General features: G+C 43.3%; 1 protein-coding gene across 1 annotated transcript; it reads left to right on the top strand.

Moving 5' to 3' along the window:
• The first annotated feature begins 85 nt into the window (after positions 1-85).
• Positions 86-8,183, top strand: LOC142067043 (triggering receptor expressed on myeloid cells 2-like). Its single transcript, XM_075115287.1, is given in 5 exon segments — positions 86-2,807; positions 2,809-2,869; positions 5,496-5,840; positions 6,182-6,236; positions 6,667-8,183. Coding segments are annotated over 5 exon segments (825 nt in total). The 5' UTR covers positions 86-2,657; the 3' UTR covers positions 6,881-8,183.
• The last annotated feature ends 10,729 nt before the right edge of the window (positions 8,184-18,912 follow it).

Below are 18,912 nucleotides of genomic sequence, written 5' to 3'. Positions count from 1 at the left end.
TGGGTGGGGTTGGTATTTCAACTCTCTTCACCGGTACAAACTCTATCCCGCTCCTACCATGGCCAAGCAAACCCATGCCAGCGCCGTAGGGATAAACGTCTAACCTTGCTGTGACCAGGGCCATTTGCCATGTAATGGGCGGGGGATACGAGCACTGGGCCGTCGGCATAAGCAGAACCGGCGTCTCCCTGAAGGCCAATAGCTTGAGGGTGTATTGCAACCCGATGATATGCTGCGTTGCAAACTTTGCAAACTGACGACTGTGCTGTGTGAACCTGAGCACCAGAAGGTCTTGCAGCTACCAAACAGTAACGGGGCACAGAAGTAACACGTAGACGTTTTGAGACTTAATGAAAATTCCCCTATAACCTAAAGTCATCACTCTGCTCAGGTAAGAAGTAAGATAGTAAGAGGCTTTCGGACTAAAGCAAAATGTTCAGCTTCAGGTCAAGAAACAGAGTGTGCACACTGGCCTGTTGGCGGTAGGAGGGAACGGAGGTGATGTAACTTCTGAGTGCACGTACAAGTGTCCCTTCACAGAGGGCAGAGGGCTGTGGGAGGGATTCCGTGCGGCTGCTGAGGCTTACACTAGCAAGAGCCTCCAACACTGCACCTTCTAGACAAGTCAGTGATTCCCAAGCCGCAGCGCTGGATTTGCTCTCAGGGCCATCCACAGCCACAGCGTTTTTATGCGGCCTTTGAGGCCTGTACATTGAACACAGAACGAAGCAGCAGCTGAAATCTGAAGTTTCAGGCGTGGCTTCCCATGTGGAGCATGTGCACGCTGCCCTGTCCTTTCACCACCCCCTAATCCAAGGCCCTGACTTTGTTCAGCACCACCTGGCTGCCCTGATGCCTCACACCCTCTCTTCCCCAAGAAGACACAGACTTGCTGCTTGAACCAAGGCAGTGTGGAATCAAGACAGCAGGGAGGACCAAAAAGGAGTCTTTCCGGAGAAAGGAAAGAAGGGAGCAGCATGTGGTATTGCACTGGGGGGGAGGGCAGGGCACTGGGATGCTTTTGAACGGAATTGGCCTGGCTGCGCTAACGGCAAGGACGAGCCCTGCTGCTGAAGGAGGAAGGTCCTTAGCACAGAGCAAGACACGGGAAGGCTGTGCCAAGAAGCTGCAGGAAGTATGACACAGAGAGCAGGGGAAGGAGTATGAGCGTAAGCGGGTTGGTCCCAACATCAGCTGATATAACAGGGGGGACACAATGGTAATTGCGAGTGGATTATTTACAGACGTAAATGTCCAAGTAAGCCAGACACACGGTATATTTGTGGATCTCCAGTGAAGCTATGATGCAGGTTGGCAATTTCTAAAAGCTGCCACAGGAACCCTCTGCTAGCTGGGACCTCATCAAACCCTGCTATCCTGAATAATCACACCATAAACCATCAAACACGTTTTTCCAGTGCACTTGGTCTCTCACCTTCATTCTTATAAGGCATCTTTGCATGTCTTCAGGAATCACTATCCAGCTCATCTCAGATGTAGGTATGTTCTTTTGCAGCACTGTGCTGTACTTTAAACAGCTCTTCCCAGTCTAGTCACCAGTACAGCTGGTTCTTGGTAAGTTCTTTGGAAGACCAATACAAACCAGCATGCCTACTTCTAGCTTATTTTTTTGGCTACACCATAGAAATCAAGATTTGATGTCTTCATCAAGAGAAAATAGTTCATTCAGCCAAGACTCCCCTAACTATTTACTGTTCAGTCAGTTACACTCGGTCAAACAGTGGAAGAGTAATAGTAGAAAACAACTGAGTTCAAGAGGCATTTTAAGGGAGACAGGAGACAGTTGCTTCTGACCAAAGAGAATCCAGATTTGTGCTCGCTGGAGCAGGAATGAACAAAAACTGCAATCAGTAAGCCTCACAGAGAGTTTTTGGATGCTGTAAGGTACCATTTTCTTAAACACTAATTAGAAGAAAGAAAAAGAAGGCACATTTATGAATGAAGAGACCTGTGGGTTTATCTGCCTGTTAAGAAGCAGATAAGCACACAAGTTAAGAAGCTAAAGTCTATTTGTACTTGCATGGAAGATCTCCAAGTAAATAAATTCAAAAAAGTAAAAACCAGCCACCCATCCACAGCCTACCAGTTTGCTAATGCTATAGGAGGCTCCCTAGCTGCAGTCCAGTACTACTGCATCAGTATGGCACTAATGGGCTCTGATTCAATGGCCCCATGCCTTGATCTTAGTCCTTTCTGCTAGGTACAAATTAAAGATGTCTGGTTTGCTCACCAAAAGCACCTCACGGCTTCACCCAGCACAGTGTTCTTGTCTTCCTGTCCTCGGTTATATGGTAGATAGGAATGCTTCATGCACAGGCTCTTCTAAACCCCCTTTCCCCTGACGATAAACCCCAAGATTATGTCCTTGCCCTCCCTTCACCCTCATGATGCTGACTGAGCTACTTTCAGAGTCTTGATGAGAGCCACACTTTCCTTTTTGGCTTTCCAGAAATTCATCCCTTGCAAAGCTTGCATGTAAAGCCTGCTCTGGTGGACAGGCACCATTGCTGAGATGAGAAGGACTCCCAGTACCATGGTTTCAGGCCATCACATGATGCTCTCTTTCAGGCTGTCTAGACTAAATTGTGACTCTGAGTGGGCAATGCTGATGCCTAAATTTTCAGCCCACGAGAGAAATGCCCATCCCTGCTGAATTGCTCAATATGCAGGACAAAAAAGATGCCAAGTTCCTGTGCTCATTCCTTCCGGCAGAGCAGGAGGGGAGAAAAGCAAACTGCTACTGGGCAAGAGCCCTTTTCACTTTTCTCCAGACTCCTCTCTTGTCCCCTTCTCTGCTCAGCTGTCATGGAGAAGCTCATGCACCTTATCTTCTTGGTCTTCTTGTCAGGTAAGAAAGTGTACATAGCCTTGGGTTTCAATTAACAGATAGGGTAAAGGATTGGTGCAAAACTTAGTCTCCACCTGCACCTTGTATGAGATTACTGATAATGCTATGGGAAAAGTTTGCATAGGTCTTAAAACACAGCAGCTTTTTCCTGATGCAAAGGCATCTTCATTGTAGCATGCGGTTCTTTCGAAGACCAGTACAAACACTTATTAAGGATAAAGAGTTGTACTGCCTGTCTGTACACTGCAAGGTCCAATGCAATGCAAGCAGAGGGAACCGGGAGCACTGCAGTGTGTTCTGCACTCTACTCTTCCTCCCCAGTGATATTGCAGGGATGTCAGACGCCTTCCTTGGAGTTTGTGCTTTTTCCTTAATTTAACAAAGGGCCAGCGGTGATCCAAGTGCTCAGCTTTTCTCTCAGGGATCCTTCTGAGTCAGAACAGGAAACACTGCTGGCAGAAGTCTTGTGTGCCTTGTGTGAAATGTTAAAATGCAAAATCCTATATGCTTGCTTTGTAGGGCTTTGAATGTAAATTGCAGCAGCTAGGGTTCAAGAGGAGGAAAAAAAACCTCAGTGAAGGGGGCATCTGTGAAATCTTGGGCACTTGACTATTTTCAGCTTGGAAAGCAATGTTCATCTGAAATGAAAAACAAGGCACAAGACCCAGCTGGTGCTCCCAGCTGGCAGCCTTTTCTCTCCAGTCACACTTTGGAGATCCAATACTTGCAGCAGTGCATAGAAAGGCAACAGATTCAGGCTTTGGGAGCACAGAAACCTGTCTCAAAAATCTGAATGATTTTGGAAAAAAGTCCACTATACTTATTTCAGTTGCACACAATAAGGGAGGAAGGAAGACAAATAGTATCTGTCAGCAGAATCGGTTGAAAAGATAATGACACAAAGTTCTCCCCAGGGGCATCAGCAAATCTTTGAATGCCACAATTCTGATCAAGAGATTTTTTGCGATGCTGTTTCTATTTAAAACAAAACCAAAACCCTGGGGCCATTCCAGGAACCGAAGGGGCAGAACCATGGGTGAGGAGGGGTCCACAAGAGAAATAGGAGAGGGAGTTAAAATGTTTAGAGGCATTGCACAGGACTGGACTGGACATGTGGTGAGGTACTCCTTGACTGGAACAACTGAGTGGAGCAACACATCAGAATAAAGACTTGTAGGTGTTGGGTACTTGGAGAGCACCTCCATTTTTATGCTTTCTTGTAGTCAAGCCTGAAAGACCTTCAGTTTTTTTTAGTTTACAATTCACTCAGAATGGTTGAAATTATTTTAAGAAGTTTAATTAAAAGGCTCAGCCAGCACAAAGTACTCACAAAAGCCTATTTTTAATTTACTTCTGTTATATCATTACTTACAGTTTCACAGAAGGCACTGTGTTTTGTGTGAATTTTGATTGAAGCAGAAACACCTCTAAATTTTTTCACTAGAAATAGATTTCTACACTGCACTTCTCTCTGGAAATATTAATAGCTCAGACTGTCCCTTCTGCCTTTGCCTGCCATAAAGAGGAATGGAAATTAGGAAAAAGGAACTACGGCAAAAAAAGCCAAGGCAAGTGGCCAAAGACCAGTTGTCAACATGATTAAAAATAGTAGAATATTAAAAGACAGGGTGAAAAAAAATTGCTAAATCCCTGGGTTTAGAAATTAGGAGTGGGATTAAGAAGTAACCTCCTAAACAGCTAGCTGGACACGGGTTTGTAGGTGTCATTTTGATTCTAGCATTTTCCAGGGCTGTGTTGCTTCTTTCTGGCTGTATAAAGAGCCTTAATATAGGAATAAACTTCATGGACATTTACCGCACAGGACCCTTCCGCAGCAGAGGGTACTCCAGAGACTACGCATTTATGAACACATGTGGAAGGGCCAAGCTCAAGGCCAAAACTTGAAGCAAGCTGCCTTGCTGCAGCTGTATGCAAGTAAGCAGGTTGGATGCTGCAAAGCAGGGGTGTTACAGCAAGACTAATAGGAGTGACACAGAAACAATTTGTCATTATTGGGTCAAGCTATGTTTTTATGAGCCGCCTTGTAAAAAGAGCTTTTAAAAATCAATACAGCTTTCCTGATGCAACTCAATCTACCTGAATGCCCAGCTTCATGCTTCTCAGGACCACAGGAAAATGCAAGTTTGCATTTAATCCCTTAATAATGCTGGCAAACTGCTTGCCCTTACTGGACAGGAGCCCAATGAATACAGAAAGTGTGATACAGTTGAGCTCCAGACTGCAATCCAGAGCATTCACCAGAGGACCAGAAGGGAAGGCAAGGACCAAACTTTCCTGAGCTTCAGAAAATCTGCAAATATTAACGAAGCTGATATGTCCTGTTCCCTCAGTCCCCCACCCACAATTTGGCTCTCGCTGCCTGGCAAGAGCCAAATAACATATCAGTCAGAGGGTTCACTACAGACATCTTTCAAGAAAGTCTGAACCAAGGCTTTGAATCTGAGCACACTGTGCTTTCATGGGGGAAGCAGACAGGTGACAGCCCTACAGTTGACAGCAGTCGTCACGAGAGTTGTAAAAAAGGAAAATGATGTTTAGCACAAACATAATGGTAAGGGATATATATGCAGGAGAGTTGGCTCACCACTTCCTCCTCCTCTCCTAGCATCTTGTGCTGTAGAGAATGTCACTGTGGTGTACGGAATGGAGGGGGGCACCATTTCTGTCAACTGCACCTATAACCCCTGGCAGCAGCGGTGGCGAGAAAAGAGCTGGTGCAAGCAGATCGACGAGACCGAGTGCCAACATGTGGTGAGTGCCCGACGCTTCTGGCTGCCATTCCTAAAGAAAAGGAATGGCACCACCTCCATCAGTGACAATGTCCGTGAAGGAATCCTGACAGTGACCATGAAGCAACTCAAGAAGCAGGATGCCGGGTTGTACCAGTGCAAAACTGACTACCTGGGAGAAACAAACAGCTTAAGGAAGGTGCAAGTGGAAGTGCTGACAGGTATGCCCTGGGGCTCTGAGTTTCATGAGTTCCTGAGCTCCTACTTAAATTTCACGTGTGTCTGCAGACGCCAAGGTCTCACTTTAGTAAACATCTGCTTTTGTCTTACTCTAAGGAGGTACTGTGTTTCCTTGTCTCTTTTTAGCTGCTGATTTACAGCAACATGATCTTGCTGTTACAGGACTTCTGACACATCATCCCCTTATTGCTACCCAGACTAATCTCCTGGCACACAGCCCAGTGCCCTATCTCACCTTGGTTATCTGTGCATAGCTGGGGTGACACCAATGAATATCACCCAGAAACTTCTGCAGACTGAACTGTTCTGTTTCTATCATCAGCTGTCCTGGAGACTCAGATGCCAGAGGAGCCTAGTGCTGTGCAGAGCATCTCCAGGTAAGCCAGAAAACTCCTCATGCTGTGATCTCTAGTCTTCCGAGGACTAAGGCAGATTAGCACTGGCAACCCCATTTGAAGCTGAGAGGAATACCACCGCAGGAATATTCTCTACCTCTTCCTAATCCATGACAATTCTCAGAGCTGCTGTGTGGTTCTAAACAGCAGCTTTATCCTAATCCAGAAAATGCAGTGCTTCAGTGCCAAGCAAACCCACCCCTGCAGACCATAATTCATCCGTATGCGAGGTCTTGCAGTTAAAACCCATTATAGTTGTTCTGACCTCCCAGGATCTGCTGTGCACAGGCAGGGACTGCCTGTTGCAGGAGGTGTTTTCCATTTTCACCTTGTATATGACAAGAGATTCTTTAAAGGTTGAATCACCCCCTTCATGGATAAGCTTTATTGTTGTATTTATGGTTCCCCATAGCACCCCTCCTGAAGCTGATCTCACTGTCTTCTATATCATTGCTGGATTCCTGGTTACTAAGTTCATGGCGGCTGTGCTGATCTTTATCATTGGCAACAGTAGGAAGAACAGAGAAACAGAGAAGAACCCAAACTTGAATGAGCAGCAGGTCCTCCCTTTCACTGGTGACCATGCACACGATGGAATCAGCCCCTCCTGGGAGAGCACTGCTTAGAGCTAAACCAAAGGGAATCCACAGGAAATAAAGATCAAGCATTTGCAGGCAAAGCTTTGCCACCTGCTGTAAGAAAAGGATTGCCTACTAAGCATAGGTATCAATGAAGCTGTTGCTCTAGAGAGGGAATGTCACCATCTACCACCTCTTCCCGTTGGCACTGACCAACTTTTTCCAACACAAATGAACTGAAGAGTTGCTGCCAGTAACACCTGAACCTAATGGAAGAGAATGGGACTGAGGGCCAGGGGGAAAGGAGGAATATGAAGTCTTTCTGTCAAGAGAGCCAACTCAGACTTATCTATGCGCAGAGGTGCTTCCCCAGGCATGGTAAAGGTGAGAGAGCTCTGCTCAGTTTTCCCCCAGCTCATTCTTAGGCCAGAAAAAACTTTGCTGCTCTATACAGCTACTGCAACTGCTTTGTTATGAATGAAACTTACAGATACACCACTGAACACAAATAGAAGTTCAGGTAACACATTCACAAACACATCCACATAATGTAAAAATGGAAAGACATGGTTCTGTCTCAAATCCCCAAGAAACTTCTCCTGATTCACTGAAGAAGAGTGTTAAAGAACTAACAGCTTTTTTCAAGGCGTCATACATGTCTCTAAAAAACGCTCAAACGCTTCCCCCAAAAGCATGAAATATAACCAGAACTAGATGATTTGTACTGAAAGCTAATATTACTACTTGCCTAGAAATCAGCTTTTTAACTGAGATTTCACTGTCTAAAGACTGAAGCTTTTGACACACTTCTGGCAATGCAGTGCTCTGCCATCATCTCCAGTCACTGCCAGTAGCTGCACCGCACCACCAGGCAGAGTTATTCCAGATACTCATCCCCAGTATCATTCCACCAGGGTCTGAACTGAGACCCATCAACCTCATGTCATCTCAGAGCATTACCAGGTGAGGGATTCTGGCTTTCCAAGGTGATGAAGACTAGCTCCCAAAGATTCCCTTGGACAGTGTGGATCCTTGGTGAACAGTCACTGTGGAAAGGTGTAAGGAACTGCAGAACATAACAGAAAGGGATGTGAGGTCTACACACAGCTCTGAACTTGCTTTGTCATTTCTCAAGTGATTTTGCAAACAAAGAATGAACTGTCTCTTTGAAGGTATCCCTGTATTTTTTCTGCCCTCTCAAGGGGATGTTACTGACATGTCATCATAGCCCATCACTCTCCAAAGTGAAGATGCATTTAGCTCTCCCAGGAAGACCCCAAACCCAAGGGCATTCACACTTCTTTTCCCTGCACTGCCTGCAAAGCTAAATAAAATCAAACTGATTATCTGACTTAATGTGGATGTGTGATAGAGAGCTGCAGTGCACCAGATCACAATACATCACCTGGAGAAGAGGTAACACTTAGAACATGCTGGCCTGGTTATGAAGTACAGAAAGGGTATGAGCCAGCTGGGCAGGCTGGCACACACAGGCAGCTCCATTTAGCATCATGCAGAAACAGCAGCTCAGATCCCAAAACCAGATCAGGCTATGCATGCTTGTAGTCTGTCTAAACTAATTTCCTTTATTTCCAGAGGGTAAATTAGAGCATGCAGTCGCACACCACTGCAGCTCTACTGACACAAACCTAGCTTCAGTATGCCCAGATGGTACTGTCGTACACAGCTAGACGTGCTATGAAACGAGGGAATCGCAGCTCTAACCAGGGGATCTGGGTCCTAATTCCAGTTCCTGTCTCTCCTGTTGAGAGACCTCAGGCAGGGCCATCCACTGCCTCTGTGATGCCAGGGACAGTGCTGGTTCTCCACCACTATTCAAGGGCTTTGGGTATGAGGGATATAAAACTTACATGTAAGCGCAAAGCAGCAGCAAGGACAAACACATCCAACAGGAAGCTGCTCTGCAATATACCGAGGTAGCACTAGAGACTGAAATTGCCTATTTCTTTTTCAGCCACACAGCCTGATTGCTAAATATATTGCTAAAAGATATTCTCAGCAATTCCAGACTGGCAGCAGACAACTGCAAGAAACAGAGCAAGTTAGCTTCCTCTGCAACAGAGAATTTCTCAGTAATAAAGAAACTCTAGGATACACTTTTTCCCTCTATGCCCTAAACCCCTTCCTACTTCAGGATGGGGGTGTGTGTGTGTGTGTGTTCCAGCCCTGCTGCTCTTGCTGGCACTACCAGGTAAGGCTCAGAAACTCCTCATTTTTCCTAGGAACAGAATGCTTTCTGTGCTGTTGCATTGCAGAGTAATTTGCTTGTGCACTTTATATTCAGGCCATCTACAACCAGGCACAGAATGCAATTCTCAGAAGTCAACGAGGGAAGGAAATGTTCAGCCTGAAATTTGCTTATTTTAATCATATAAACTTTTGGGTTCCCATTTTTGTTTGTAGCAGTTCTGTATTTTGCCTGGAAACTGCACTTCATGGTGAGACATCTGGCAATCTTTGGCCCTCTGAGACCTTTCCCACTATTGCAAAGTTCTTAGTCTGAAATCCCTTAGCATTTGGGGAGGAAAAAGTCTGTGTTTGTTGCTCTCTGCCGATACGTCTTGGATCAGGGATTGTGAGCAGTGTTATAGACAGGCTAGCTGCTGTTTGCTTTCTTACTGCAAATAAATACTGAGTCCACTGAGAGGAACAATAGGAATAACAATGGAAAAAGGGTAGTGGCACTAAGGCTAAGCATAGATGTTTATTTAGGCAAACCTGCAGAGTTAAATTACTTTTCTCGGAGGCCCAGCGTGAGAGTCCCAGTGGTATAATGGAGGTAAAACTGGCATACTGAGCTGTGACTAGTTGTAGCATTATTGTCTTCTTTCTTTGGACAGATCATGTATGGCAGGAAAGGACACGCAAGTGTTTCTGCATGCAGAGGGAGAGTCCTTCAGAGCTGACTGCTCATATGACATGCACGCGAATTTATAGGAGAAGAAATTTTGGTGCAAGGAGCTGTCAGGAAAATCTTGTCTAGTCTTAGCCTTGAGTTCCCCTTTAAAAGAAAGGATTAACCTTAACCATGCACTGCATCATTCAGTTGACCGGATAGACTTAGGATGTGGCTGCTTTTCTGTGATCAGAACAGCCCTTCGAAGAGAGAATTCTGACACATATCAGTGTGGGGTGTGGGGTGATCTGAAGAATATTCTGCTGCAAAGAATACAGATGGCAGTTTCACTTGAGGGTGAGCTATGAGGTCAACAGTGCACCAGGTGGCAGACAGCCAAACTAAATCAGGAATGATGCGTCATTTCCATTTTTGTTTCACAGCAAAACACAATGTATCTAGACACAGAGATCCCCACTAGAGGTTATCAAGGACAGGGTAAAACCCTACTATATAGCTCAATATAGGACCACAATATGTACCTATATGTATCTAGAGGCAAAAATGGAAAGGAAATTATTTTTGCCACATGAAATAAAAAAGTTTCAAAGGAAAAAAAAAGAAAATATTTTATGGATTGCCATCAAAAACCATGAATACAATTTTGTAGGACTGTATTAATCAAAAATAAATGGTTTGGGACAGAAATGTTTCAAGTAAATTGTTGAAAACTAAAAAAACAATACTTGCTTTTGCACAAAATTTTCCATTCTGTTAAAAGTGTTTTACAGTCACAGAAACCTTTCACACAGAAAAGCTTTGATAACTCTTGTAGAAGACTCGTCAGATGGAGCAACACCATGTTAAACTTGAACACACGTACGAGGCGTTAGAAATATGCTGAGGTGGCTCCACGTCCCATCACCTGTGGAATTTGACAGCTGTAACAGCCCTGGAAGCTGATACAGCCCATGTGCAGAGAGGACAGCAGTAATCCCAATTTCCCATTTGCCACTCCGACCTCATCCCCAGTGACCACCATCCTCAGACTGGGGCTCATTATTCCCTTGTCTTCCCTTTGTGCTGACGTTGGCTCTGCTCCTTAGTTGGGTGAGATGTACACTGCCATGTGTATTGTTTTTTCCTGTCTTTTCTCCCTCTAATGAATCACCACTCTTATTTTCTGTAGAACTTGTAAGGCTATTTGCAAAAAAAAAAAACAAAACAGGAGCTCCCTGTCCCTCCACTGCTCCTGTTCTGTAACAGTCAAATCAGGAAACTTCAACATTTTATTTGGTACAAAATGGTGACCCAAATTAGATGTCAACCTATTATCAGAGGTAACTCTGATCAAAGTATTGTTAAAGCGGGAAGGACTGAAATGATGAATGACTTCTCATGGAAAATGATTAGAGTGTGGCTGAGAAAGCTCCGACTTAATGACTCAGGAGAGTATCATCTTGAGAGCCATTTCCAGGGGAGAAACAAACTACTGAATAGGATCGTGCTGGAAGTTCTGGGTGAATTAATCAAAGAATTAATCATCTTCTAAACGTCAGCAATTTCTTACCACTTGACAAGAAAGATTACAGGTTAATGTTAAAGAGCTCTCTTCTGAGCCTGGAAACTTCCTGAGACACAAAGAATTCCTGAATTTCTTTTTTTAAAACAGATTTTTGATACATACGAATGGTATAAACAAATTGCAGCCACCTGGTGGAGGGAGTCTGGCTTGGCTTCACTGACTAATGAAATTTTACATTTACATCAGCAGATGAAACAGACTCTACGCAACCTGAATCTTTTCTTGCATTTCTACCTGAGTTAATCTCTCTGCCACTGCTCGTTAGTAAACCTCTGTATTTGTTCTAACACTTTACTTCCTTTTCTGCTTTTGGCCAGTACGGGAGGCAAAAAAACAGAAGACAGTGGAAGCTATTCCTAGATTTTTCTGACATGCTGAAAAGTGTGTAGGGGAATCACGTGAAGCATCTCTTTTCTAAGATGCTTCTTTCTTTCTAACAGCATACAAGTGCCCAAATAAGCAAGTTCAGTTTTTATATCATTCTCTAAAATGGGATGAATTTTCATGGCTGGTCTATACCTTCTACAAAACTTTTCTCCTGCAGGAGCTGTCCTTTCCCTTTGATCTATCACAGGACCCAAATTTGTAAGGAAAGCAGAAACCAAATCTCATTTGTCCCTCTGCACATGATATAATCATTGAATAAGTAGGCTTTCCAAGGCATCACATAATCAAGTATCAAATATTTTGCAAGAATGAAAAAACACCAGAGGAACACAACCCAAAGGGAGGACAACTAGAATCACAGTACGTCTGTCCTTGTCCTACTAGCTACTTACTACTAGCTCTCTGGCTGGGCCTACGCTTGATGTTTTCACTTAGATACACTGTACTGTGCAACAACCTGAACAAAACTCCCAGCTCCTACCTGAAGAACTGGTTGATCCCATTCCTGTGATTCAGCTGCATTAACTAACTTTCTTTTATTCATCAATAGCACAGGACGAATTTTCTTGCGCAACTTCACAATTTCATAGCTAACAAGCAAGCACTAACTCTGGACTGTTTTACAAACCTGCAAAGCAGGGCTTTTTAGCATGAGAAAAAGTCACCAGGGATGGGTTGATGTGGGAGAATCGCCTGCTTTTGCTTTTTTTCCAGGGGAAAACTGGAATCAGGATGCAGATTTAGACACCATCTCATTTCCCACTAAGAAGGGGGACGCTGCCAACCCCACAGATGACAGCAGTAAGGATCAGATGTGAAAAACAAAGACTCCCAGACTCTAAGCATAGCATTCTGGATGCACTGGAGGATTTGAGGAATAGTGTGGTGAACAACTGAAGCATGTGCACGCGCACACATACACACACAAACGGGCTTCCCCTTCTCCCCTAGAGAGTTTGGTCCAACCTCCCCAGGTCCCATGAAAAGCTGTACAAGGTTCCTATCAGTTTCAGGAGCACTAGGTGAGGCTTCTACTGAAGAAGCTCAGTTTGACTGTGTTCTTACTTTCCACCTGGTTAAAAAAGGGACAACTATATAGGGCCATGCAATACCACAATGACTCTGCCTTTTGTACAAGCAGACCAGCCTAAGATCAATCCCAGCTAAACAACATAGCATGTCAGACAAAAGTTACTACCACACCTGATCAACGGTGACCCTATTAATGATCCTGATCGAAGACAGACCACGAGAAGGGCTACTGCATCCTCATGAGGGATGCCTTTGAACTCTGGTAGCACTGCAAATGACTGCAGGAAGAGAATTCAAGCTCCTAGTATTCCCCAGGCTTGTCAAGTGCCAAAGAAAATACACTGGGATGGATCCTCTGTGGCTGTAGATCAGTACTGACCTCATGGAACCATGATTGTTTAGAGAGAGCAGGGATAATATTTGCATGCTGAATTTTTATCCTGGAGCCATAATCCATTTTCAAACACATACAATCCCCTCCCAAATTAACCTAGTCACCTCTGGTGCTGTAAATAGTAATGGAGCTATCATGCTTTTCCCTTCAGGACTCTCTATGCTCTCATGGTGCTGAGTTCCTTCCTGCCTACAACTGATTTGATTGCTACTGTTATACTCCTTGTCACCACTTACATCAGAAGGAAAAGGGCAGGTAAAGCTCCCTAATCCTCTCGTCTAGTTTTTCTGCCCCTACTTCTTGTCACCCCACCACCCTGAATGTAAGGAAGGTCTGTTCACAGCAGTCATTGTCCAGTGAGGCAATGAGACTGAGCTGAGAGTGAAATGCAAGATGTGAGTTCAATCGCAGGGAAGGGATAGTGGGGGTAGGGGTTTTTAAAATTAAAAGATAAAGGTGTGGTTTTACACTCAAAGGAGATTCTGTCCTTCATGGCAGGAAAAGGGATGGACTTTGGCAGACATTCTTCTTTCAGCCAAATAGCACTGCAAGTAAGATATCATCAGAAATCCCACATTCCTGGTGCTTTGTTTGGCATCTGTTGTACAGAGACACTGGCTCCTTGTTCACTGCTCACGGGGGTTATAAAGCATGTGGTACCATGCATCATACAGCAGCCACACAGCATCCTCTCAGGCTAGCAGACTAAAGCTAGCTGTCTGTATTTGTTGATTGTCTGACATCTTGTTGCAAAGCAGACACAACCTAACTCAGTTATTTGAGTAAGTCATAGCCCTTCTGCATATTTTTGTTTATAGTAGAATAATGTAATAACAAATATATAATTTTGATAATTAACTAGCCTTGAACCTTCAGTAACATCACCAAAGGTTCTCATCAATGGAAAACTTTGCCAGTTGCGGTAGCCTTAAATATTTAGTGTGTGAACTGTTGCTGCACCTTTCTACCTAACCCCTTAAATCTGAGGAAGTGGTTTTGTGTAAGAGAAGTTTTCTAAACTTCCCTGAGCACACATTCCATTTTCTTATGCATCCTTTCCCCTCTTCTCCAGTTTCATGCTACAGGGAGAAAATATTTGTGGTTGTAGATGAATTAAGGACTAATATTCAGAAGCAAAAAAAATGCTTAATTTCTTTTTAATTTCTCATTCTTTGTGGTTTCTCAGAAGGATGGAAGAAACAAAGCAAGTAGAATGCCAGATGGGGAACTGAATTCTAGTACAATATATGCTGTCATAAGGTACCAACCTCAAATGAAGCTTGAAGATGTTGTATATGTCAACATACAGCCTTCACCAGAAGTTTTCTTCCATGCTCACGAACCACCAGGCAATTCAGTTTCCTCAGGGTCTGGGTAATATGCTAGTGTTACCTTCAGAGCCACAACTCTGCACTCTGGAACTGGAAAAAGAGAAAAACAGGTCCGCTAAACCAAGCTGCACAAAGCCTTAGCCTTATTCGCAGAATTTTGGTGTTAGAAACAATCCATTTGTAACAGTTGCTGAAGCTGGATACATCTGGGATTCAAGGCAGGAAACAGCTGAAAGAATAAGGCACATGGATGCACAAACCTTCTCTGAAAAAATAACTGCACTTTTCTCATAGTACAGCATCACAATTCAGCTATTGGTTGGCAAATATAGTGGAAGACTATGGTATATCTGCTTTTTTCTAAATTTTTCTAAATTGCTCTGTTTTTAAACAACAGGCAACTATAAGCCCAAAGACAGGAAACTGGCTTTCTCTGGTAGCAACTGATACAGTGCCACAGTCAACACGGGCTGTGAGATAGGGGAACACGATGCTTCCTTTTAGATTTACAACTTCAACAGCTCACATAAATGCTCGTATATAAAATGTTAATTATTGCCCACTCTGATAAGATCCAAGTCAGCAAAGTGGTAAAGGATCTACTTTATTTTAAACATTTGAGTTGTCTCACAGACTTCAGAAAGGCAAGTAATGCACTTGACATGTTTTAGTAAACAAGGGTCTTGTTGAAAAATATTTATGTTACAGTATAAAATGTCTTTGGCTCAAACACACAGGTGCATAACTGACACCCAAAGTTATTTATTTATTTATTATGACACACCTATGCTACAGTATAAATCTAGCTTGTCTTTATTGTAAATTACACACATTTTGATCAAACTACTGAATCCTGTTACCATGGTTATATGTGCAAACATTTATTAGGGATCATGGATAAATCCCAAAATTAATCTGACTGAGATTTTCACCTTCATTCTGTGAGTTGGGCCCAAGGGTGCTGAATATGATACAAAAAGGGCTATAATTTTTTGGTATTGACATTGAAGAAGACCCCAACTTTGGTACTGGGTGGCATGGGAGGAAAGGAATGAGAAAAGGCAGAGAAGACGTCCATGAATTGTATAAACTCCACTCCGCCTGTGAGTGCTTGCACAATTTGGGGTGGGGTGGGGAGGCGGGGAGAAGAGAGATGCAGGGGGAGCGGAAGAGGAAATTCTGTTGACTGGTCTGATGTGACTACATGATAGCAGGTTTTTTGCCATTATATCTGAGACTATTTTGTCCGTCTATTGCAAATTCTCTGAAAAGAAAACTAGAATAAAACTTAACAGCTAAAGAAACAAACTTCTGGCTTCCTAAACAGGCTTGTAAGATTACAGTCTTGACTTCCTACCCAACTTCCCATTTTCTGTGCTTACATACAGTTTCCTTTTTTTCTTATGTCATCACTGCATTGACCAACTCTAGAAAGAATTAATGACTGACACCTTTGTGCTTTGGGTCATTTTTGAGGTCTCAAAAGTGTTAGTTTGGGAACAATACCGTTAAGGTCTGAAACGATACTCAACAGGAATCACGAATGGTTAACGTAATAGGCTTCAATACACAAATTCCACTCCTTGTTTAGCCTCTTTGACTCTTTCAAAGGACCTAAAACTTCATATGCCCAAATTCCTCATCTGGGTGCAATGGCATATACAGTGAAAGTTCTGGGGGCTTCAGATGCTAAAGTAATATAAGTTAAATAACTAAATACAGAGGCTTGCTGGTATACACTTTTATCTGCCTACAAAGCTGAAGATTATCTACTATCATATAATGAATTTGAGGGTGTTTCTAGGGATTTATCTCTAGGATGGCATCAGTCCTCTGTCACAAAATGTAAATATGTAACTCGCTGATTTAAAATAAAGACATAAGAAATATTCTCAAATCTAAATTTGTAATGTCTTACAGGCATTTTCCTTCTGTGCAAATGATGGAAATTGGCTAGTAACCTGCGTTGCCTACAATGAAGGAAGAATTATCATAAAACCCAGTTTAAATCTGTATATTTGGTAGTTAAGTTTTAAAAGCATCAGCAGCCCACCCAATCTACTTCTGCTATGTTTGGCTGAGGAACCACATTCAGGAATGGTCTAACTTATGTACAAGCAGCCCCTGGACATCTGGGACATTAGAAACCTGGTAATGTCTTCAGATAAGCCTGACAGAGAGAGCTAGTTAGTGACCTAGTTCTCTGGTGGCTGTGGATTAGTGGTGTAGATGTGTATCTGGCTAATGTTTCACAAGTCCTCCCAGCTTATCTTTCGTTTGACGGTAGCAGGAGATAAAGTTGCAGCATTCTAGGAACTGGGTGTTCAGATGGGCAGGGTGCAGCTGACAGGATGTAAGAGGACAGGAGTCTTTCCTAAGACTGAGGTTATTAGTCAATACATTCCATTCCAGTGCCTCTAGACATCTCCTCTGTCCTTCTACAGGACATCTAGTTAAAACTCACTCCAAATCTAAACATTATCTGCAGCCTATGCTGAAATAGTTACTTATTTCTTCTCTGTCTCACTCCAAAAGCAGTAAACACTAAGAGGACCACTTTCATCTCTAATAGGGAGTAAATGAACATCCATATGACTCACTGCTGGCACCTTTGCCTGTTACCTCCTGTTCACTGCAAAGAGCTCATGCCCTAAGTGTATCGTAAGAACATAAAAATCATATAATAAATTATAAATTATCCTCTATGCTACAGTCATCATAGTACCATGCCACATAAGTGCTTTCCTGTAGCAGTTTTGCAAATTGGGTAAAATTTGCCATACGCATAAGAAGCCATGGAGGTTTGATCACAAGGCAGAGATGAAAAGGATGATGTTTTATTACCCACTCTGTAAACCACACAGTTCTGCTCTGTGTCTTGAAAGCCCCACAGAAAGCAAAATGGAAAAACAAACTGAATTTTGGGTATACTGCTTGAGCTCAAAACTACAGTGGCCAAGGTGTGCCCTGCTAGACAAAACGAAGCTGGCTCATTCATGCTTTCCCCTTCCTCTGGAAGTAACTGAAATATGAGAACATTTTTGGAACAAACAATTGCCTCTAACTCCTCCAAGTATAAAGAATCAGCGAAGTGTCATTGCATGAAGAACCTAAAGAAAGAGAAAATGCAGCACCTGCCAACCCTATTCACTTCACATCAGTAGTACAAAATTTCATTGATTCAAGTCACTGTAGAATACCTGTTCAATTGTTCTCAGCTTCCTGCCTTACTTCTCTCCGATGCCCAGCAATTGCAAAATACTGATGACCAGAAAGTAAAACTAAGCAATAAAGGGCAAGATCCTGGCAACCACGACTCGCTCAAGATTAGCAGAGAGAGGAACTTGTCTCTAAAGTGAGGGAACACTTTAGTCTGCTCCTGTTCTTGTTACGAAATTGAAAAAAATTTCAAATTAAAAGCAAAAAGCTATAAAAATCAATATCTGAGTGGCTTTGTAATCAGATAACCTATTATGTGCTGAGGGCATTCCCTCCGGGCCTACAACACCTGCTTACTCCCCTTGGGCCACTGCCCTTCATGCTCTTTTGCATTTGCAAATCTTCAGCTGTGAGGTCCTTGAGGATTTATTCCGCTCTGTTTGCTAACAATCACACCTCCAGCATTCCTGCATTTCGTTGTGACTGCAGAACTGCCAGCAATGCAGTGACAGAAAACCAGGCCAGCTTTCTTCAGGACCCACTCTGACTGCCACCCTGTGGGGGCTTTGCAGCGCATAACAGTGTCTTGACTTAGGAGGCCAGATCCTGTACATTCAGCAAAGGGCAAAGAGGTATCTTCAGAAGATATATCCAAACAGCAGGACCTAACCGGATGCTCTGAACTGCCTGCTGGAGAAACTTCCATCTCAGCTATGGGGACACCATAGCCCCTAATTAGGCAGTTAACTTAGTCGGTATGGTTATGCCCCATTATAACTGCCATTAGAAGTTCAGTTTACCATTGAAGCTCTGGGACCACTCCAGTGTCGCTAAACACACACTCATCCAGTATTTCCAAGCTGTTTTATGGATAGTGTAAAGTTGTCACCGAGTTGGTTTATTTGGAAAACACCATTAAGACATCCACTGCAGGAGGAAGAAAAACAATAACTTTTGGTGGTAAAACTTTGCCTTTTTTGTTCTGTTTGTTACCAGGTAGCAATATTCACACGTAGTTTCAACCTCTGATAGTAGAGAGAAGCTTTTGTACCAGTGAGGGCAAAACCAGGCCCCAGAACTGTGGTAGTGACTACTGTTCTTTCAAGAACATAGCATATAGCCACAAAAACCTGTGAAGTTCAGTGTCTCCCTTCTAAGAGAGTGCCTATGCCAAGAATACAGGAAAAAAAAAAATAGGCAGAACATAATGTTTTGCTTATCTATATGGCTGCTTTTAACCCAAAGAGCTTTGCAAACAGTAAACATACAGAGGAACTGTTTCAACAATACTAACAGCGCAGGACCTCGGCCTTGATGAAAGTACTTATGTTACCG

Source organism: Phalacrocorax aristotelis, chromosome 21 (assembly GCF_949628215.1).
Source record: "Phalacrocorax aristotelis chromosome 21, bGulAri2.1, whole genome shotgun sequence".
Taxonomy (NCBI): Eukaryota; Metazoa; Chordata; class Aves; order Suliformes; family Phalacrocoracidae; genus Phalacrocorax; species Phalacrocorax aristotelis.
Note: the sequence above shows the minus strand (reverse complement) of the source record. Positions and strands in the feature narration are given on the sequence as shown.